Raw genomic sequence first — 24,360 nt, 5'->3', positions numbered from 1 at the left:
AAAAGTGAAATTAATCCTAATAGAGTTTTTTTTTTAAAAAAAAAAAACAAAATTATCATTGCAACCTGTAACCAATATAAATAATTGCTAAAAGGAAAAAAGGAAATGTTTCACTTTTTTTTTTTTTTTTTAGGATACTATGTCTTCAAAATCCAGTGCAAATTTTACACTTAGGGCACAACTCAATTCCAACTGGCCACATTTCATTTGCTCAGTAGCCGTATGTGTCCCGTGGCTACTACACTGGGCATTGTACCTTCAGATCTGCCTACCTCGCAGCCTCCAAACTGACCTGTCTGATACCCAGGGAAACTAAAATACTATGGCAAGTGGTATTATTTTCACGATGGAGATACATTCACCTAGAAATAGATGTGCATCCATTTAGAAATCAAGTCAACATGATTATGTGGCCAATTGTTACAGAGACATATATTCCAGCTTCCTATTACATGTAATAGATCTTAAACCTTAGTGGCTTAATTAAAAGAAATCACTAATACATGTCAAGAGTGTTTCAAGAACACAGAAGAGTTGTACGTTTCTTTTGGCTTTTATGTTTATTTTTGCTTTGTGTCATTTACCTTAATTATATAGCCACTTGTGTGCTTAGCTACCAAAAAGTGACTTGCACAGTATTAGTCCTTGGAAGTATTTATGTATAAGAGAGAATCATACCTTTGGGTTTTTCCAGACAGCAGGGTTGTGGTGAAGACCCCAAATACTAAGAACCACAGTGATCCCTAAGAAAGGAGGGAAGTAAAAGAGATTGCAGGAGAAAGAGCAAGTTGTGGGCTACTGTTACACTGCTCTTAAACAAGACTTCCCTTCTTGAAGAAAAGAGCTAGTGCCTGACAATCCTCTGCCTGCTGTAGCTGATGACATCAGTGAGGAACTCATACGAAGACACAGCTTGGGCTGGCACCTTAGCTTTCCACACAACAATTTACTTAATTCATGATTCTGTCTTAAGTAGCTGTTGGTGTCATATTAAAGTGATAAACCATGTTTATGTTTTCTGCTATGTTTGGAAATTACTTAAATATTTGTTTTTTGTTTTTGTTTAGAGTCAGGGTCTGGCTCTGTCACTCAGGCTGGAGAGCAGTGGTGCGAGCATAGCTCACAGTAACCTTGAACTTCTGAACTCAAGTGATCCTCCTGCCTCAGTCCCCCAAATAGGCAGGAATACATGCTTGCAACACCATGCCTGGCTATATACTTTTTTTTTTTTTTTGTAAAGACAGGGTCTCACTATGTTTCCCAGGCTAGTTAGTCTTAGACTCCTAACTTCAAGCAATCCCCCCACCTTGGCCTCACAAAATATTGGAATAGGTGTCAGTCACTGTGCCTGGCCTAAATACCTGTTAATGGACTGTTAAGCACCTCCTGGAGACAGTTTGGGTATAAACAGAATGGGCCAGGCACAGTGGCTCACACCTGTAATCCAGCACTTTGGGAGGCCAAGGTGGGCTGGTCTCGAGGTCAGGAGCTTGAGTCCAGCCTGGCCAACATGGTGAAACACCATCTATACTAAAAATACAAAAATTAGCAGAGCATGGTGGCATATGCCTGTTATTTCAGCTAGTCAAGAGGCTGAGGCAGGAGAATTGCTTGAACCTGGGAGGTGGACGTTGCAGTGAGCCGAGATCAGGCATTGCACCCCAGCCTGGGCGACAAAGCAAGACTCTGTCTCAAAAAAAAAAAAAAAGCACACAACTGTTATTCCATTGTGCAGATATGAAGATCCAGTGACACATTTCCATTGGTGCTGTTCATATATGGAAAGTATAGAATTCTGGCAAATATCCATGTTGTTTGGTGATAAACATTGTAGAAAACAAAGGAAGAGAATTTGAGGATTATTTGGTTTTCAGAAATAATTCTAGTAAATTAGTTCTGGGTCTGTCAGCAAAGTTACAGTAACAGGCTGTAGATGTTTGCTACAAGCAATACTGTTGGCTTGTTTCCTAAGACATGAATTAATAGAACATTGAATCAGATAAGTGAAAATATGTCTCACATGACCCCTCTGCTTCCTATAAGTCCTGCTCAGAAACCTGTGTTGTTCTGAAGAGCTCTAGGCCCTAGACTCAGGGCCTCTGCATGAGTTCTAGCTCTGCTCACATCAGTTAACCTCATCTACACATTGGGGTTCCCTCTGGATTTCTGGTCACATCTAAAGTATTTAAAAGTGTTTAGAAAACTGTAAATAACTGTATAAGTGTATGTTGACATCACATTCCAAAGGGAAAAATGAGATAATGGTTTTGAAGACTCTACATAAGCTATTAAATGTTGCACATTTATAAGGGTGATATTAAGATGATGAGGCCAAAGATCCCCGTTGGTCTTTCAGACGAAGATAGTGGTGCTCATTTTCCATGAAGTTCCAGCTGAGTCTCAAAGTGAGCCAAACAAAGATTATCTTAGAAATGTCTTCCCACAATGGAAGAGATCCTGGGCTGGGGTTCCAGAGACATGGATTCTGGGCTTACCTTTGGTGCAAGTGGTTATTCACTGAAATTCACATCTGATCAAAGCATTATCCTCTGAGCTCCTCATAGGTGATTAAACCTAAACCACATGTTAGCATTATCTTTTAACTTCACCAAGTGCTAAGAGACTCACTAGTCATTGTCACTGTGGTCCCCAAGATCCCATAGCCTCTAGGAAATGTTTAGAAAAAGAATGTAAAGACCTGCAGGTAATGTGCATCCATCTGGGAAGGTAAGTGGCTTGCTGAGATCTCTGGAAATGGATGGGACTGCAGGAATCAATCGGAATGTCTCCTTGATGCACATTGTGGTGTACGACATTTCACCCAGCTGGTCCCTGTGAGGATGAGTGAGGAAAGGGATTCAGATATCATAACCAGTTTATTTTTTTCTGTTTTATGTTTATTCCTGGTAATTATCACCCTGAGGTTAAATCCATTTTGCAACTGGCGTATGTAACAGAATGTTAAAATGGGACTCTCTGCCTCAGGATGAGCTGAGGTCCCAGAGTCAGAGGAACCAAAAAGATATATTGTATACCCTTATTATAAACTGAGCTGCTAAACTACCAGTAAAACATTTGCTATGGAGAGTTCTGAAACCCAGTTTTGCAGTTTTGCAACTCTTCGCTCATCATATGAAGTAAGAATGCATAAAAATGGCTAAGGATTGAAGAGAAGAAGCTTAAGAATTTTGAGAGAAAAATTATTTAAAGTATTGTGGGAATGCCAGAGTACCATGGAGAAGGAAGGGTGCTTCTCCCAGCTTAAACAACAAGAGGTTTCATGAGGATCACTTAGATGATCTGACTTGTGCTCCTTGGAGTTTGGGGAATACAGTACTGATGTGAAAGGCTGTAACTCAGAAGAGACAGAGAGGCAGAGGAGAGCAGCAGAGGCAAGGCAAGGATGTGCAACTATGTCCTTGAACCAAGGAACTGGCAAGAGGGAGAGCTCTGGAACCAGCTTGAAAAAGACTGCCTAAGGACAAAAATTCTCTTGTCCCTTGAATTGCCACTGGAAAGTCCCAGTGAGAGAGTCTCCAAGAAACGGAGTGTCCCCTTGAGAGAAAGGGAAGCATGGTATATCCACCAAGCCCTTTGGCATGATCACAATACAGCCAGCCCTTTACTTTTTATCCCGTTTCCTCCTAAAACCATTCCTGGAAAAGTCAGAAACAGCAGCTAACTGGGTATTGGAGATCAGTAAGAATAAGTTAAGCATAAACCCCTTGCCCACTTCTGGCTTCTAGACCCAAAGAAGTACCAAGCTGGAATGGAAAGAAAAGCTCCTAGTGGATATGTATTTGAAAGTTTCATTACTACACTGGGCCAGATAGTTTAATGACTGACATAAGACTGTTCTTATGATTTAAATGAATGAGAACTCTATCAGACTCACTCAGGATTTTGCCCCAGAGATAAAAAGAACTTGCTCCACAAAGCAAGTTTAAAGTTTATAAGTGGAAGAAGAATAGAGTCTTTTTTTTTATTTGCATCCTAGCTAGTCAGATTGGTTCAATAAAATGACTGTCTATATTTAGTCTGTTTGTCTTCGTGTTTTTAATATGTTTTTCTGATTACTTATTTTGAATGCAGGCTTTGGCCATTAGGTAATGTGAAATTTTAATTTTCATTTCTTTCTTCCTCAAGCTCAGGATAAAAAAAGAGTAATTCTGCTTATGCTGGCACTTTGCATAATTAAAAAAAATTTTGTTCGTTTCAATCATGGAACAAAAAGAAGAGAGAAATTTTAAGCTAACACAGAAATGAGCTGATAAGGAGCCAAAAGGGGAAGTTGAACAACTTTCTGGCTTTCTCAGAAATTTCTCTTTGTAGTGTAGTTTTATTACCTGTCTAAAAGAATTATAAATTATCAGAATGCCACATGTAAATTTCATTAAACAGGGCTATAAATACATATTATCAAGTAAAAATATTTTTTCTCTATATTAGTGCCATTCTCTCATTAAAATGAAATATAGCTAATAAATCTTCTGGACTTAGTTTTCTCCCCTAGAAAAGACTTTTTAAAATTGTTTTCACATTTAAGCCAAATGAGAATGAGAAAAGTCAATATTTGAGTTGTATAAATATCTACTCTAATCAACATTAAAATATCTAATTCATGTTGGAATGTGATATACAATGTTTACAAATTTAATGAATGACTAAAAGTGATTACTTAGCAAGATGAGAGAAGAGGAGGTCCCCCACTTGGATCCCCCTACAGGTATAATAATTTCATAGCTATTTATAAAGTGCCTTTGTGGGAGCCTTGGGATTTAGGTAGGAGTACCTGAAACCCCCGTGGAGTCTATGAGGGATTTTGAGAGGGAAGAACTGTACTCAGGTGGGAGACTTGCCAACTCTGATCTTGCTCCAGACCCTGAAATGGCACTGCCCCCTCCAGGCTCAGTTATAGCCTGTTTGGACTTGGTCCTACTACTGAAACCATTGAGCAAGGGGCCCAGCAGGATTCAAGCACATCAGTGCCTCAGGAGACAGGTCTGCCCACTTTGATCTCAGCTTTGGATTCAGAAATGCCCCTCTAATTCAGTTTCAGCCCCTCAGCTGTGGTCTGTGATCTGTCCTGCTCACACAAGAACCCAGAGGGAGAGACACATTTCCCCAAACAACCTGGTCAGACTTGCCAACCCTGATCCCCCAGTAGGCCCTGAAATAGCACTTCATCTTAGCCCAAGCTCCTCTCAACTATGGTCTAAGAGCAGTTTTACCTGGCCAGAAACCTGCTGGGTGACATGCCTGTCTGTGTTCTTGAGGTAGACTTGAAAACCTTGGCCCCAAATCAGATTCTGAAATGTCCCTGAGAAGCAGTGTTAGCCCCTCTCAGCTGTGACTTGAGAGCAGTCCTGCCCACAAAGGAACTGGTGGGGAGACACACCTGTCAGTGTCCCAGCAGGCTGATCCACTGACATCACTGGAAGGTGCATGTGTGGGGGGTTGAATTTTGACAAATACAATGACAGAACTGAATAACTCAGTAAAGACCTTAAACAGCAGACTCAGTCATGAAGAAGAAAGAATCAGTGAACTCAAAGACAAGTCGTTTGAAATTATCAGTCAAAGAAACAACAACAAAATAAAGAAAACCTAAGGGACTTATGGCATACCATCAAACATACAAATATACAAATTATAGGGATTACAGAAGAAGAAAGAAAGTTTAAGAAATATTATTTTAAAAACACCAGCTGAAAATGTTCCAAATACTGGGAGAGATATGAACATTCTGGTTTACGAAGATCAAAGGACTCTAAGACCAAACCAAATGAAAATAAATGGAGGCACATTATATCAGATTGTCAAAAGTAAATGAAAGACAAAGAATCTAGAAAGCAGTAAGAGAAGGGACTCACCACATACAAGAGATGACAATAAGGTTATGAGAAGAATTATCAGAATAAATCTTGCAAGCTAGGAGGGAGTAGAATGAGGCATTCAGAAAGCTGAAGAAAAAGAAAAAAACCTGCTAACCAAGAATACCATATCTGGCAAAGTTATGTTTCAAAACGAAGGAGAGATAAAAACATCTCCAGATAAACAAAAGTTGAGGGTGTTCATTACTACTAGACTCACCTTATAAAAAATGCTGATGTGAATTCTCCAACTTGAAATAAAAGAATACTAATTAACAACATGAAAATTGAAAATAAAAATCTCACTGGTAAAGGTAAATACATAGTGAATTTAGAATACCCTAATAATGTAGAGGTGGTATGTTAATTACTTCTACCTCTAGTATAGAGAATCAATATTGTGAAAATGGCCATACTGCCAAAAGTAATTTATAGATTCAGTGCTATCCCCATCAAGCTACCATTGACTTTCTTCACAGAATTAGAGAAAACTACTTTAAATTTCATATGGAACCAAAAAAGAGCCTGTATAGCTAAGATAATTCTAAGCAAAAAGAACAAAGCTGAAGGTATCAAGCTACCTGACTTCAAACTATACTACAAGGCTACAGTAACCAAAATAGCATGGTACTGGTATCAAAACATATAGACCAATAGAAGAGAACAGAGGTCTCAGACATAATGCCACACATCTACAACCATCTGATCTTTGATTAACCTGACAAAAACAAGCAATGCAGAAAGGATTTCCTAGTCAATAAATGGTGCTGGGAAAACTGGCTAGCCATATGCAGAAAACTGAGACTGGATCACTTCCTTAAACCTCACACAAAAATTAATTCAAGATGGATTAAACATTAAGACCTAAAATCATAAAAACCCTAGAAGAAAACCTAGGCAATACCATTCAGGATATAGGCATGGGCAAAGACTTCATAACTAAAACACCAAAAGCAATGGCAACACAAGCCAAAATTGACAAATGAGACCTAATTAAACAAAAAAGCTTCTGCACAGCAAAAAATAGGAACACTTTTACGTTGTTGGTGGTAGTGTAAATTAGTTCAAACACTGTGGAAGACAGTGTGGTGATTTCTCAAAATCTAAAACCATTTGACCCAGCAGTCCCATTACTGGGTATATAGCCAAAGGATTATAAATCATTCTAGTATAAAGACACATGCACACATATGTTTACTGCAGCACTGTTCACAATAGCAAAGACTTGGAACCAACCCAAATGCTCATCAATGATAGATTGTATAAAGAAAATGTGGCATATATACACCATGGAATACTATGCTGCCATAAAACAGGACGAGTTCATGTCCTTTGTAGGGACGTAGATGAAGCTGGAAACCATCATTCTGAGCAAACTAACACAAGAACGGATAATCAAACACCACATATTCTCACTCATAAGTGGGAGTTGAACAGTGAGAACACATGGACACAGGGAGGGGAACATCACACACTGGGGTCTGTTGGGGGGTGAGGGGCTAGGGAGGGATAGCATTAGGAGAAATAGGTAATGTAGATGACAGATTGATGGGTGCAGCAAACCACCATGGCATGTGTATACCTATGTGACAAACCCACATGTTCTGCACATGTATCTCAGAACTTAAAGTATAATTAAAAATTTTAAAAAGTGATATATATATATAAATAATGGAATACTAATTCACCATTGAAAAGATGGATATCTTGTCATTTATGACAACAGAGATGAATTTGGAGGACATTATGCTAAGTGAAAAAAGCCAGGCACAGAAAGACAATTCCACATAATCTCACATGTGGAATCTAAAGCATCAAACTCATAGAAGCAGAGAGTAGAATAGCAGTTACCAGGGGCTGTGGGAGAATGGGGGATTACAGGGAATTAGTCAAAATATACAAAATTTCAGTCAGACAGCAGGAATAAGTTTAGGAGATGCATTGGACAATATGTGATTGGAATTAACAACAATTTGTATACTTGAAATAGCTAAGAGGGTAGATTTTAAATGTCCTCACCACAAAAAAATGATAAGTTTGAGTTAATAGACATGTCCATTGATAGAGTTAGTCATTCTACAATGTACACATATATCAAAATATCATATTGTACGCCATGTATACACACATACATAACACATATATGCAAAATTTTTGTCACTTAAAAAATTAAAAATGATTGTTCAACGTTGTATTTTGTGCTATATAGTTTAAACCTTTAGTTTATGCTAGGAAAGAGCTTCTATTTCCTTATAAAATGAGATCTCTACTATACCTTTATAATGAAAAATTTGGTTTTACCAATGTTCCAATTGAGCTGACTTTTGCACATGAAATATGGGGTTTTTTATCTACTCATGCAGCTGAGTTGTTCATAGCATTTATATTTTTCTGTCCCTTTGACCAGATTATGTCAGGGACATATTTTATCTTTGCAAACAGCATAACCTGGGTTTTATTAACAGCAAGATATGCTTAAAGTCTAGCAAAATAGAGATGACGTTTTCCACCTGGCTAACTCTTACTCGTCCTGTAATAGTCAGGTTAAGTGTCATATACCCAAGGAAGTCTCCTTGAGCTCCCATGCCAGGGTAGGGGCCTGTCTTTGTGTTAGCCAGCACATATCTCTATCATTGACTTATCATGCTGCACTGCAATATGGAGGTCTATCTCCTGTCTCCTATATTAGACCATCGAGGACAGGGCCCACAATAAATCATAGTCATTAAGAAAATGTCTCAGTATTTAAAATGTCCTCAGTACATATTTGCTAAACTCAGCTATAGTATATATCATCTAATATTATGTTTGAAGTCTAAAATCAATCCTGAGGAATAAAATTAGTGACAAGAGGATGGGAGAAGACGTCTACAATGAACCTTAAATAATGCAGCTAATCATTCCGCTCTCTCAGAAGAGGAACTCCACTTGAACCTTACTGCTTAAGTTCTAAGTGCCAGCATAGGGATCAAGTCCTCACTTCCAATTCATCAAAGCCAAGGTGAAATAAAGAAATAAGATTTTTCACACACCATTGACTAGAAAATCAATGACAATTTATGGATAAATAAACTTTTTTTCAAAAGACAAGAGAATACTTTTGAGCTCTTTTCAGAAAGAACGGAAAAGTAGCCTACTTCTTCTGTTTCCACCTACACATATCCTTAGGCACTAGGGTCACTAAGGTACCAGGGCAAAAAATAAAGCAAAATCTCAGAGGGAAAACTAAGATGAAAAATTTAGGGGTACAGCTCTTACCAGGTAATAGAAGACCCATCCCCCAGGATGCCCCTGACCTCCTCCCGGCATCTCTCTTGATGCTCAGGGTTCTGAGCCAGACAGTAAAGGACCCAGGAGATGCTTGCTGCCACAGAGTCATGTCCTGCCAACAAGAACGTGCTGACTTCAGAGTGTACATCAGCATCTGAGAAGCTGCTACCATTTTCATCCTAGGAAATACAATACAGATATTTTTAAATAAAGTATCAGTTTATAAATGTTTGGAGATATGAACACAATAATGATTTTAGGGGAAAAATCAGAGTTTCAAATAGGGGTTTAAATTTTAATTCAGTTCTACAAATATGTGGTATAAGCCATATTCTGCCCAAAGTATAAAGGAGAACCAAGGTTAGACAAGAAAAGCAGGCCTTGCAAAGAGGGCCTTCAATCAGCAGACCCTAGAAATTCTCTTCAAACTCCCAGATTTCCCAGGACCTTATCATCACAATTTTATATATTTATCCATGTGACAATTTTTTCATGATCCCCTGAAATCTATGTAACCATATGACCGTCCCCAAATCTTGTCAAATCCTTCATTTAGTCTTTACTGCCCCTCCTCTAGCGACAGAGATGCAGAATTTTTTGTCTCAAATTGCATGAAGCCACTCATCAATTCAAAGTATGGTTAAATTTAATCAATCGGTTTTATTTTTGTCTCCCCATCCCATTCCCGCTTACCCACCTACTCACATAATTAACTGGCCACTTGAGCAGGCTTAGAAATTTAGATGATTTACCTTGGCAGAAAGGACAATATCCAGAAAATCCTGGTACTTCCTCTTCTGAGTGTTATCCTGCTTTCCCCCAGTCTGGAGGGATTTCTTTCTATCCTGGATTATCGTATCTGGGTAGAAAAATAATTTCTAATTACCAAAGTGATAGCAAAGTCAAATAAATTATAAAGCAACCCATGGTTAATGTATAGATTCAAATCTTGCCTGATTTCCAGATGTTTAAATAGGTCTTATTTTCACAGATGGTTTATTTTCCCCATCAAAGGGACTTTTGATCAAAGCTCCAAAGATAAATAACACAGACCAAAACCACAGTTTCTATCAGTATGTGGGCAATAAAATTAAGATGATTTCAAGTTTAGATGCAAGTGACCCATCATTATTTACTTCCTCAGTCTAATATTTTATTTTCATGAAAAAGTTATTAAATAAAATGAAATGAAATAGAAGACAAGCAAAGAAATGCCAATATATTTATAACTGAAGGAACTGAAAGAAAAAAACAAAACTTTGGAACAGAGGTAATATTTATTTACTATTTTTAAAATTTCAACTTTTATTTTAGATACAAGGGTACATGTACAGGTTTGTTACATGGGTAATAGGAGAACTCTCTGTACTTTCTGTCCAATTTTTCTGCAAACCTAAAACTTTTCTAAAAATAAAGTCTATTAAAGTTGAAAAAACCCCACAAAATCTCCTTAATTAAAACAGTGTGATTTTAGTACATTGGTAGATAGACCAATGGAATGCAAAAGAATATCCAAATATACTCTCATCCAAAATAGATATGAGTACATATGTCCATTTGGAATGTGATAAAGATGATTATTTTAAATCACTTGAAAAGAGAAACTTTCAAATAATGATGATGGGACAACTGGATAACTATCTGGAAAAATTAGATCAATACCTTACGCCATAAATAGGAATAAACTCTAAATCGAGTTTAGATCTCTGTTCTAAATGCAAAAAGGATGAAATCATATGTACCACAAGAAAACATAACTAATTTTCTCTACAACCTGGGTATAGGGCAGTGGTTCTCAACTGGGGGCAACTTTGGCCCTTGGGACATTCAGTAATATCTGGAGTTATTTTTGGTTGCCACAGCTATCAGAGCTCTACTACACTGAGTGGGTAGATGTCAGGGATGTAGCTAAACATCCTACAATGCACAGGTCTTGACAAGGACTTATCTAACCCAAAAGGCCATTAGTGCCAAGGGTTGAGAAAACCTGGAATACAGAATGGCTTTTTGTGATTACTAAAAATCCAGATGCAATAAAATAAAATATTGATAAATTTGACTACATAAAAATAAATAATTTTCAAAAGTTAGTCAGGTGTGGTGGTGGGTGCTATAATCCCAGCTACTCAGAAGACTGAGATAGGAGAAATGCTTGAACCCAGGAGGTGGAGGTTGCAGTGAGCTGAGATTGCACCACTGCACTCCAGCCTGGGCAACAAAAAGAAATGCCATCTCAAAAAAAAAAAAAAAAAAGGAAAAGGTTTTACTTCAAAGTTTTGAATAAGTATACTTAGTGCACACTATATACTATTTAGTATATACTAAGTATATAGTATACTTAGTATACTTAGTATATAGTATACTTAGTATATAGTATATAGTAAATAGTATATACTATATGCTATAGTATATAAAAATTCTGGTAAGACTTACTGCCACGGTTGAAGCAAAGTCTTCTAAAGGACTCAGTCAAATTTCTTTGGAGAAGTGTCTTATAGACACTAAAGGTCCATTAATAACAAATATTCTTTCTCTTGTCATATTAAGGTTTATCCCTCTAGACAGACACAGTACAATCATGACAGTGAATGGATGTGGGCAACCCAAACCTAACAAATACCTGTGTACTGATACAGCACTTGGTTTAACTTCTGGAAGCGTCGGCCCTGAGGGCTGAGTTTGAAAATTATGTCACTGTGATGCAAGAAACTGTACAAGCGGTGAAATACGATTCTGCTGACTTCAAATATGGCTTTTTCATAAGGATCACGGGTGCTAGAAGAGAAAGTTGAGATAACGTGTTAATAAACAACTTAGAAAATGGGAGGAAATATGTTTTTTGCTCTCCCACCACTGACCTGTTTGTCTGGCAGTTGGTCTCTTTGCTGAAAGCGCATTTCATGATTATATCCAGAGACATCAAGTTGATGTGCTTATAAACCTCCATGGTTGTGTCCTGAGTGCTGCAAATCTTCTCCCACTTATCCTGGCATAGGAGGTCAAGATCAACATCATCACCACCACCATGACCAAGCTTCCTTCATTTGAAGGCTCCTGCCTAGCCTTGCCTTTATGATCCAAGGGAGACAACCCTGACCCAGCAGGAACCAAAAGTCACATGAGTGAATAAGCCATGTACTTACACGGGGCATGAGGAAGGGAAAAATACACCCAGCAGAGTGAGAAGGAGCATGGAGAAAACTGCATATATGGTAAATGGCTGAGTTAAGCATTTATGACTTTTCAATTATTACCGTAACTCTGCTTTCATACAGACCAGAGTTCCATTAAAACAGACGATCATTGGTACAAGACCCATAATTACAAGGGGTTTACCCCAGTGCTTCCTCCATCTTCAATTTCAAACTTGCTAGATGCCCTGCCACTGCTCTCAACCACCATAACCACCTTTAAAATAAACTTGGAACATTTTCAAAAACATTTTGGGTTTTCAAAAGTGGTAAACGGAGAGCAAGTATGGAGAGGAGCTGCTACAGGGGGCTGGCTCCCCGTGAAGCCCGACCTGGCTTAACTTCCACACAAAGAGACCTATTCATACTGCTTGAAATGCATTGCCTGACATTTTAAAATGGTGACAAAGTCCCTGGTTGAATATTTGCCATAATAATCATACTTTGTGTAAAAATTAAAATAAATTGAAATTGTAAAAGTTCAGGTTGACCAAGAGATCTTAAGCACCTAGCACCTAGCTTAAGATCTATGAGTCAACCTGAACTTTTAAAATTTCAGGGACTTAGCAACCAACCACAAAGTCAAAGAGAATTTTAAAAACTTTTCACCAAGTGCCAATTGTTTAGTCAAAGAGCCTTTATCTTGGCTATGTAAGTTTTACTGAGAACAAATGGTGAATTTAGAAGAAATGAGAGCAAGCGGGAGGCTTCCATGCTTGAGAAACTCTGGAATGATTCAGCAGAGGAAGAAAGTTGTGAGAAAAATCCCAGAGAAATATGTGGCTGAGAAATGAGTGGAGAAGAAAGTGTCCCAAGAAATGGAGAGAAAACTCCAATGCAATCACAGGAGGATTTGAAATTGTGCTGCAGCTGAACGGCACTAGAATCAGAAAAAGTTGCTCTCCTCTCTCGCTAGCTTGCGCCACACAGTCTCTGGGTCTCTGCCTTGAGAACTCACGCTGTTGTTTTTACCACAATCCTGGCCGACTTTGGGTTCAAACTGCTTCTGTGAGTTTGGCTGAGAACCCAGTCATTGAGCTGGTAATAGTGGTTTGCATGGGAATAGGGATGGGTTTGCACATGAAGTGGGAGGAAAACTTTGCCTTTGTTTGTGGTGTTTGAAGTGTTTATGATGAAACTGTATTAGTGAATTACTTGTCTGATTTCAAAAAAAAAATAGATTTAAAAATTAAAACCACTGTAAATTTAGAGTTTTGGAATAGAACTTATTTATAAATCAGAGACCAATCACAGGAATGTTTCTCTACAATGTCCTTAAGGCTCCTTGAAAGGTGCAGGTCAGGGCCTAATGATCCTCTACCATTTACAAGAAGAAATTCATATCTGCAACTTTAATACAGACATTCTCTTTTGCTTGGTCCTTTATAGCCATTGGGCAAGTCCATGATAATCTCCAAACCTTTTTCATGCTGACTCACTCTGCCTTGAATACTCTCATCCATACTGTCTACATATTCAAGTCCAGCTTGATTTGAGTTTCCGCTGAATCTGAAGCTGTTATAGCTCCTCCTGCCATCTTTACCTGTCACCTTGTGGAGGTTAATGCAGCTCCATCTTGGAGGCTCATCTGCCATCTTGACTTCCAATTAACTCTAGTTCTGGGAATGCTCTGAGATTTCCAGTTGATCTACTGTTCGTTGCATCAGAGCATGTACTTACCATAAATCTTGCCCTTAGGGCAAATTCTTACTATTAATAATTTCCTCTGAAACACGTGTGCCCCTACCATTGTCTACAATTCCTGGATCTGGAGGGTAATAGTTCAGGGATCCATCATCTTGTTTCATCACTGTGTGAAACGGCCATGGTTTTTCTTTGAAAACCTCTATTAAATGTTTCTTTATAAGAAACTGTCAGCCTTTTTCTTCAGCCTCTCAGCTTCCTCAGACTTTGGGGTAGGTTTGTACAGACCTGTGCTCCATGAAACAAACCTATAGCACTTGCTATCTAACTGTCACCATTTGGTACTTGATTTACTGCCATAAAATCTCAAAACATATCTACGACAGAGGACCAGATCTTCTTTTTATTAATATTATCACCCAAATAACATAACAAGTTTTTTTGTTTTTTTTTTGAGATGGAGTTTCACTCTTGTTACCCAGGATGGAGTGCAATGGCACAGTCTCGGCTCACCACAACCTCCGCCTCCTGGGTTCAGGCAATTCTCCTGCCTCAGCCTCCTGAGCAGCTGGGATTACAGGCACGTGCCACCATGCCCAGCTAATTTTTTGTATTTTTTTTTTTAGTAGAGACGGGGTTTCACCATGTTGACCAGGATGGTCTCAATCTCTTGACCTCATGATCCACCCGCCTCAGCCTCCCAAAGTGCTGGGATTACAGGCGTGAGCCACTGTGCCCGGCAACAAGTTTTTACAGACACCTATTGCTCAATGAGTACTTGTACATTGGTTAAATTTTTAGAAACTGATTTTTTATTTTCATGGTCCATGAAACATATACCTAATACTGTCCATTGCCAGGAGCATTTTGCAAGGTACCAGAGCTCTTTCCCCCTTCACTTACCAGCATCATTTTCACAGAATGAGCCATCACCTCGATGTATGCTTTCAGGATGTTAAAATGGAACGCAGGAGTTAGCAGGCGACGATGCTGGAACCACTTGGGTCCATCTAGAGACACTAGTCCTTTTCCTTGAGAAGTAAAAGGCAGAAAACCTTATGCTATTTCATTAGATGAGATGAAGAAGAGATGAGGAACACAGGCAGCATGGTGTAACCATGCCCCACAGGCAGTCATGAAATAGTGGAATATCAAAGTAGTGCTCATGTTAAAATAAAATGCATTTTAATAGATGAAGGTGAATTTAGAAGCTTACTTCTGGGATGGATGTATTTAATATTGTGAGAAAGAGTTTCAAAGTCTAATAAGTTTCAAAGTCTGATAAGATGAGAAGGTTAATCCTGAAATCACCAGTTACTACCCATGTAGTAATTGAATAAGTCACTTAACCTTCCTGAGGTTTAGTTTTCTCAACAATGAACTATGATACTAAATACCTATTTCCCTGTGTTGCTGTGCAGATTAACTGAAAGTGAATACATAAGGTAGCCAACCTACTCCCTAGCTTACACTAGAAACACAGCAAATAAATTCCTTTCCTTTCCACTCCAAACCAATCCATAAACTATATGATGAGCATAAATTCACAAGGAACTTCTGACAAGAACATCCACTCTGTCCCCTGGTACTCCCCCCTTGAGCCCTGGTCTGTGAATGATACTGCGTGGAAATACTTATCAAGGCTAATGCTTCACAATCTTCTATTGCCAGACTGATCATTAGGATTTGGCTTTAAAGGACTTTAAAGTTTATTAGTACATAATCGATATCACTCACTGAGTGCTTACAACATGCCAGACCCCTGATGCATGATCTGTCACTTGCACAATGTTGGCTGTTACATTTACTGCTAAAAATATGTATTTCATTTAATTCTCATAATAGCCCAGCAATGTGACTCTCATCCTTATTGTCAAAGATGAGGAAACAGACATGGAGAGAGTAAATTACTTCCCCAAGATGCTATTTAACTAGTCCGTGCAGGAAGGGGCAGGATTCAAATCTAACTGGTTCCTAATACAAGCCTATATTCTTTTCTCTAATTCATGTTTTGTCTAACATAAATACCAATTATGTGATTAAAGGGCTTAATTTATCTGCTGACAGAATATTGCCAATCTCTAGAGCAAAATTTTACTGATTCGCTTGTGGAAATAAGGGAACTCCAAAAAGAAAGGAAAACATCCAAGAAAACACAAGAGAAGGATAAAGAAAACAAGAATAGGGATGGAGAGACTGTAGTGTGTGTGTGTGTGTGTATGTGTGTGTGTGTGTGTGTGTGTGTGTGTGTGTGTGTGTGTTGGGGGTGGACAGAGTTTTGCTTTGTCACCTAATCTGGAGTGCAGTAGTGCTATTTACGCTTACTGCAACCTCTGCCTCCTGGGTTCAAGTGATTCTCGTGCCTCAGACTCCCAAGCAGTGGGACTACAGGCACATGCCACTATGCCTGGCTAATTTTTGTATTTTTACTACAGACGGGTTTTTACCATGTTGGCCTCACTGGTCTCAAACTCCTGACCTCAAGTGATCCTCCTGCCTCGGCCTCCCAAAGTGCTGGGATAACAGGTATGAGCCACTGTGCCAGGCCGAGATTGTAGTTTTAAAGAGAGAGGGGACAGATTCACATATCTGCTGCCTTGAGAATATGACTCTGGGGGAGAGAAATGGATGAAGAAGCTTCCTGGGAAGTGGTGTTGTGTTGACTTTAGAGCTCCCCTTGAATCTTTCCCCTAGATAACTTTCAGTGTTGCTCTACCTTATACTCTTAATGCTTTTGAATTCAGATTTGAGTTCCTTGGGCATGCTGTATTATGGAAAGGGGACTTTGAATGAGAGTGGGTTATAACTCTCACTTGCACATACATACCAATAAGCGGAGATAAGAATTTCTGTACGTACTGGGACTTGGGGTCTGCAGAGTCAAACAGAGGAAACAAAAGACATCATTAGAGGGAGCATTCATTATCAGCTCATGTTGGTGACAGTTTTTCTGCATTTTCCTGCACCAACCACAAATACTGAGCAAAAGAGAGCCCAGGGCTTACTTCTGCTGCCTTTGGCAGCCTGGGGAAAGACTTGTGTTAGTCTTAGTTCAGTTTCAGAGAACAGCAAGCCCTATGAGGCAAACAAGTACAGAAACCCTGACTCTTCCCTTGTTTATACTTCCTTCAACAGAAACAGAGTTTGCCAGAGGGATGCAATGTTTCCATAACCATAGGTGAGACAACATATATCCTTTATGGAAAGCAAATTAAGGATCAGAGCAGACGCCGGCAGACACCAGGTACTGAGGTGCCAATGCCTCTTGATTTTTGTGAACCCCAAAGTGGAGGTGTTCTACTGTTCTTGTCCTTAACAGGTGAACATGAGACGAATCAGAGCAGGGGACTGGAAACATGGAGATAGTCAGGGCAAGGCTCTTTTATTAGGTTTTATTGGGAGTGGTGGATACAATGGCACAGGAAAGACTAGAATATAAAAACCTTCATTTTACAAAGTTGACAGGGAAAAAACTGGACATTTTAATATTATGGTATAAAATAGTCCACAATGAAAGCCTTAAACAAGCATTGGGTGGGGGAAGTAGATGACTCATGCCTGAAAAAGGGACACAGTTGAGAAACATGTGAGGAAAACTAAAGTTTGGATCACAAGTGAGAGATTTGATGGGTAAATTAATGATCTAGCATTCAGGCTTACATACTGAACCTGCAGAAGTGGAGTTACTGCTGATTCTCCACCCTCTTAAGACTGATGCTCGAGACCAGAGGTAGGAGTGGGAACTGTTGCTAACACTGAAGTCATAAAGCCCAGAGAGGCCAAGGGAACCCTTGTCTGGCAAGCCTGGTAATTCCAGATGGGCTTTAGGTTACGCTAACCTCAACGTGCCCATGCAGTCCTGAACAAGACAAGGAACCGGGCGGGGGGGGGAGGGGGGGCGGAGACACGGGAATCACCTTCAGTATTGGTAGGAAACCTGTCGCCTCTCCACACTTGCTCCTGTGTCTCTTAAAGACCCAAAACTAAACTTCGCTTTGGAATATTGCCTGTGGGGTTTTGTGCATTTCACTTCTAGGAGGAATAGGTCCCAGAGATTTGCCCCTCTTCTTACCTGTTCTGTTCAGAAATGTCTTTGCATAGTCTGGGTCACAGATATAGAAAAATGCCTGAAAAGGCCCAATCCACAAAGGGAAGGCACGAGGGTATTTTTCAATAATTTCCTCAAGCTTCTCCATGTTATCATCCTGAATAAACTGCAGTGAAAAAAGTAAAAGTAATTAGAGAGCCAGCCAGGCTGGACCTGTCCCCTCTTACAGACATAAGCTGAGATCAGGGCCTGAGAAGGTCACAAAAGCAGAGGAGCCTGAGACTTTTCTGGAAGTGAATTAATGTACTTTATTTGGGACTTCTAAGCTTGGGGGATAATTCTCTAAACAAAGTTAGTGTATTTATCTTCTCAATACTAATATAGGCTGTACCCCCAGACCAAATCACTGTTGAATGACATTTACTGTGAACTCCCAACCCAACAGAGAGTAAGCCGAGTCACACTCTCTGCCCCATTTGCCAACATCACATACGCAGATTGGAGTGGGATCTAGAAGCTAAAAAAGATGTATTTCCTAAGTGGGAAACTAACAGTTACTAAACGCGCCATGGCCCTACATCCAGCTCACCATTTCTTCTCCCTGTTCCTCTCTCTAATAATGCATCAGTGATTCTTTCTCATGACTTAGTAGTAAATGCTTCTCTCTAAAAAATTGCCAACTCTATCTACAAAGAAAATCCAAATTCTCCCCCCACCAACAGAAGGCCCATTTACAAGCTTCAAGATGTGTGAAGCTTAAAGCCAACTCAAATACAAAACTTTTAGCTTTCAACATTTACAAATGAGAGTGCAAATACTACCATCAGAGAAGGACTTTTGCTTTTAGAAACAGATTAGTAATGACTCACCTGAATTGTTTCTCTAAATCACAGAAAACAAGATTCATTTACATTTGCTTCTTGTGTAAAGTGGAGGGTACCTGCATGTGTGTGTTTTGGTGTGCACATCTATACACTTGAGCATGGTGGTGGGAGTCCCCAGCTACAAAGTAATCTTAAGGCTGCCAGATTTTTCTCCTGTGAGCAATCACATGGTATCTGCTGCATGACTGTTTGTTCTCATCCTCAGGAGAGGTAGACAACTCTGGCTCCCTTTTTTCTCTGTTATCATTTAGCAATTTTAACCCATGAAGTGTTCTCTGGATAGTTAAGGCCACTGAAAGGTCGAGACTCTTGAAATCTGGTTTCTAAAATATTGCACTCTGTTTTGCTAATGTTGCCATAGCCAAGCCAGTGGCAAGTGCCCACTGACTATCCAGAGTAGTGGTTTTCAACAATGTGAATATTTTTTCGTTTATTCATTCACAAACCACAAACAAACAAGTATTTATTGAGTGTCTATCACACGTACCAGGTGGTAGAGATACAGAGAAAGATAGGAAAGATAAGGCCTCTGCCCTCCTGGAAATTATAAACTAATATGACAATTGTTTAGGTAAAAAATTTTCATAGACACTCCAGCCACATAAAGAATTTCATTATACTTTTTGTAACTCCTGACTAGACAAAAAGGACAGAAAACTGTTGTGAATCCTGTACTACATTTAAGCTATACTTCTTCATCCCCAGAGAAGCATCTAAATATACTTGAAAATGAGTACTACATATATTTAGTAAACATTGTTCAGAAATGTTCAGAAAATGCATAGTGCCCCCCAAATAGTAACAGCTAACATTTATCAAGCACTGCTATGAACTAAGTGCTGCAAAATGCTTTCATGTTTTATGTGATTTAATATTTACTTCAAGAGCCCTATGAAGGAGATATAATTACAATCCCTATTTTACTGATGAGGAAATTGAATGCTACAGACTAGGTTAAATGATGTGTCAAAGGGTGCACAGCTGGCGACCCGTAGTGAGGATTCAAACTCCAGTTTAACTCTGGAGCCCAAGTGCTTTATACTACTTAGCTACATAGATGTTCTTTGCATTACATGCAAGTACACACACACACACACACACACACACACACACACACGTGCGCGCGCGCGCATATATACATCCTAGGTTCCACATGCTGGCTGTGATTCAGTGACCTACTGAATAAATATCAAACACCTGGCCTGTTCTATGTAGTAAATTGATCTTTGAATAAATAATTTTCTTAGCACCTAATATTTATGCATTCAACAAAGGATTTATTGAGCACCGATTATGCATCATGAACTGTACCATTCACTGGGTTTATAGTGGCAAACAATGACCCTCCCTCTCACAGATTTTATACTTTAGTTGGCGGTGGATAATCAATGAACAAGCAAAGGTGTACACTATATAGAGTCCGAGAGTGATAAGGGCCAAGATAATAAAATTAGGGTTGGAGATAGAGAGTACTAGAGGTCCGGTTTTAGTCTGAGTGGTCAGGGTAAGCCTCTTTTAGAAAGTAACATTTGTTCAAAGGCCTGAACAATGTGCAGGGAAAGCAATATAACCACAGACGTGCATGTTCAAAGCTCTGAGGGAGGAATATCCTTGGCATGTTTGAAGCATAGTGAGATCTGCATTACTAAGAGTGAGGAATGTGATTTCTTATCTTATAGGGAGTTTTCCCTGCACACACTCTATCCTTCCGTAACGTTATGACTATACTTAAAATGCTATGGACTTTGGATAGAAGGACTAAGTTCCAGTGTTCGATAGCACTGTTAACAATAATTTATTGCATATTTCTGAAGAGCTTGAAGAGAAGATTTGAAATGTTCCAAACACAAAGAAATAATAAATGTTAGAAGTGATGAATACCCTAAAGACCCTGATTTGATCACTGCACATAGTATGCACATATCAAAATACCACCAGGTACTCCATAAATATGTACAGTTATTATGTAGCAATAAAATGTTAATGCCTATGTAAAATAGTTTCACCTTTTGAGCCTTAGAGACTAGGTTTCCTTGTGACTTCCCACATGGCAAATCACCAGAAGGACCCTGATTTGAGTAAATGGACAGGTTTGGTAATATTAGACAGTTTGATATATCAGTCATCTCTAATCTGCAACATTCTGATAGAAACCTTTCGAAAGCAGAAAAAGTAACAGTGACAGTCAAGAGGGAATATGGACTCTAAAACACTATGAATGCAATAAATAATCTGAAATGAAATTAAGACACAATACCTTCAAAAAGAATAAAACAGGAATAAATTTAACAAAAGAAATGCAAAATGTATACTTTGAAAAATGCGAAACATTACTTAAAATAATTAAAGATGACCTAAATAAATGGAAAGGCTTTCTGTGTTCATGGACCAGAAGACCTAAATTGTTAAGATGGCAATAATCCCCAAACGGATCTACAGATTCAGTGCAGTCCCTAGCAGAACCTGGCTGGTTTCCTTGCAGAAACTGATAGGCTGATTCTAAAATTTGCATGGAAACTCAAGGATCCCAAATAGCCAAAATAATCTTGGAAAAGAACAAAGTAGGGGGATTCATACTTCCTGATTCCAAAGCTTACTACAAAGCAAAAGTAAGGCAGTGTGGTACTAGCATAAGGATAGGCATATAATTTATTTCTTTATAATTTTTAATTTTTGTGAATATATAGTAGGTGCATATATTTATGGAGTAAATGAGATGTTTTTGATACAGGCATGCAGTGTAAAATAGGCACATCATGAAGCATGGGGTACCCAACTCCTCAAACATTTATCCATTGAGTTGCAAACAATCCTATTACACTCTAAGTTATTTAAAAATATGCAGTTAGTATTGACTATAACCACCCTGCTGCACTATCAAGTAGTAGGTGTTATTCATTCTTTCTATTTTTTGTACGGATTAACCTGCCTACTCCCTCAGCTCCCCGGTACCCTCCCAGCCTCTGGTAACCATCCTTCTACTCTCTACGTCCATGAGTTAGGATAGACATAGAGATCAATGGATTAGAACTGAAGATTAAGAAATAGACCTTGACATTTATGGTCAATTGATTTTTGACAAGGATGCCAAAACAATTCAATGGAAACAACAGATGACATAGCATCCATGAGATAACAGAGATACATAACACAGGACAGCATCATTGGGAAGTCCTAGAATAACATGTGCAAACCATTCTTAAAGAGCAACCAGTCCTGACTAGAACAGGAGGAGAGGTCTGTGGGAAAAATATCTCCAGAAAAACAGACAGATTATTTGGCATGTTCGCATATGTGGAAATACTATTTAGATGTGTTTGACAGATCCATTAGAGCATTTGGAAAAAAATAGTGACAGATATTGAAAAATGAAGCAAATTAGAAAAGGAAGAAGTTAACAATACTGTGGGGTGGGGGGAAAGTTCTATGAGAAAAGAAATAAAATGAAAGAGGACCATTTAGATCAGCAGTAAATAACATTTGCATAATACAAATACTAGTTTTTCTATTTAACTATAAAACACAATACAATGTAGTTATTGGGACAGTGGAAGATGAGGTGTACGTGATTGCCTGTCATAAAGAACTTCATAGATGGATGTTGTTTTAGTACATTTGTGTTGCTATAAAGGAATACCTGAGGCTGGATAATTCATAAAGAGGATTATTTGGGTTACAATTCTCCAGGTTGTACAGGAAGCACGGCACTGGCATCTGCATGTCAGGAGGACCTCAGACTGCTTCCACTCATGGTGGAAGTGAACAGGACTGGTTGTGTGCAGAGATCACATGGTAAGAAGAGAGGAAGAGAGAGAGGGGAGGAGGTGGCAGGATCTTCTCAACAATCAGTTCTGGGGGGTGAAGAGAGACTAACAGAGTGAGAAATTAAGAAGGAGACAGTTGCACCGAGATGTTCATGAGGGATCCATCCCAGTGACCCAAAGGTCTCCCATCAGACCCCACCTCCAACATTGGGAATCAAATTTCAACATGAGGTTTGGTGGGGACAAACCAACCATATCTAAACCACAGCAGATGTCTAAGCTTATTAAATCACTAGATGCAATATAGTAATATTATTTTACAAGTAAGGATTTAAATACCAGAAAAAACAGATAAAAGAGTTAAAAGTGGTTGCTTTAGGTAAGAAAGACTAGAAAGTGGGGAAACCAAAGGATCATTTAGTAGCTCTGCTGGAATGTCTTCCCCACACCACCCAACCATCCTTTAAGACAATGCTCGGCCCTTCACAGACTTTCCTTCCTCCTCTAGTCGGAGACTTACGCCTTCCTCTGATATTCCCTTGTCTCTAGGCCTCTAGTAAAGCACCCATTGCCTTGCACTGTCATTTTCTTTGTGGCCTGTCTGCACCTGACTTGGGAGGTGCAGGGAAGGGACTTCTCTTCTCTTTGTAATCTTAGTACCTATCACCAACTGCCACTCAAAGTCAGCTGAATAAATAAAAACCTCAATTAGGGGTGGGAGTGAATTTAAAAAGCGGGAGTGACCAAAGCTGTCTCCCTTTACTTCAGAACTTTCCATCAATCAGTATTTCTTGAGTGGCTAGCAGGGGCTGCTCCTTACCTCACAAGAATCTTAGGAAAAGAAAACTTTCTTTGGTTAAAATGGACTAGGCGTGCCAATGATTGTGACCGATTTTGCATATTTCCTAAAATTAATAAGTTATTTAGAATAACATGCTATTTTTAAAGCAGCACATGTGGAAGGCTTGGTGAAACAATGAGAGACGGACCTGAGTTACACCGCACTTTTTTTCCATATTCAGGTTCTTGAAATAGCTCTCTCCCAGCCCCCAAAGCTTCCTCTTTCGTGACCTTTCCCTGTGGGGCTGCGGGAAAGCAAGTGTCCACAGCAAGGAAAAATGATGCTGAGAGCCACAGGCTAGGCTGGAGAGGCCAGTGCAAGCCTGAGGGTCCCCAGGGATGGAAGGAAGCAGCCACCCCTCTGCCAGGCGGGATCCTCTGCGGCATCCTCCTCCGCCCCTCCGTCCCCCCTCCTCCCACCTCCTCCCTCCCATCTACCTTCTGGTGCCCAAAGAACCAGTGGGTGGGGGGCGTTGGGAAGGGGCGCAGGTCCCGCAGCAGCCGCTGCCTCCGCAGGTAGAGCTTAATGGCCTGGAACAGCCCCAGGGCCAGGCAGAACACGAAGGCCAGGTAAAAGGGCCGCGCCCAGCGTGTCTCCAGCCAGGAGAATTCCATGGCTCTGCGCAGCCCCGAACGCCCGCGGTCTCCAGGGGCGCGGGAGAGGGTGCGCTTTCTCTCGCCTGCAGCTGGCCCAGGGTCGCGCAGCCCACCCGGTCTCTGAGCCCTCGCGAAGCTCCTGCCTCGCGGGAAGGAGGAGGGGCAGTGGGAGGGGCAGCTCAGGCCCGGAGAGAGGAGGCAGGCGCGCCTGCGGGATTTCTAGCGGGTTACCAAGGCGCGCACGCTTGG

The 24,360-nt window shown here is 39.7% G+C and overlaps 1 protein-coding gene across 1 annotated transcript in view; it reads right to left on the bottom strand.

Annotated features, from left to right (window-relative positions):
- Positions 1 to 24,360, bottom strand: part of LOC116529527 (cytochrome P450 4X1) — a 26,207-nt gene extending 1,847 nt beyond the window's left edge. The window contains exons 1-10 of the mRNA XM_032247493.1: positions 23,953 to 24,360; positions 18,051 to 18,192; positions 16,806 to 16,850; positions 14,882 to 15,009; positions 12,002 to 12,129; positions 11,764 to 11,918; positions 9,896 to 10,002; positions 9,132 to 9,322; positions 2,699 to 2,832; positions 679 to 743 (exon numbers count right to left, since the gene is read on the bottom strand). Coding sequence (XP_032103384.1) covers positions 679 to 743; positions 2,699 to 2,832; positions 9,132 to 9,322; positions 9,896 to 10,002; positions 11,764 to 11,918; positions 12,002 to 12,129; positions 14,882 to 15,009; positions 16,806 to 16,850; positions 18,051 to 18,192; positions 23,953 to 24,129 — 1,272 coding nt within the window. The 5' untranslated portion in view covers positions 24,130 to 24,360. The remainder of the gene's footprint in view (positions 1 to 678; positions 744 to 2,698; positions 2,833 to 9,131; positions 9,323 to 9,895; positions 10,003 to 11,763; positions 11,919 to 12,001; positions 12,130 to 14,881; positions 15,010 to 16,805; positions 16,851 to 18,050; positions 18,193 to 23,952) is intronic.

Source organism: Sapajus apella, unplaced genomic scaffold (genome assembly GCF_009761245.1).
Source record: "Sapajus apella isolate SASKATOON/1434 unplaced genomic scaffold, GSC_monkey_1.0 scaffold62, whole genome shotgun sequence".
Classification (NCBI taxonomy): Eukaryota; Metazoa; Chordata; class Mammalia; order Primates; family Cebidae; genus Sapajus; species Sapajus apella.
This window is presented reverse-complemented; position numbering and strand designations above follow the sequence as displayed.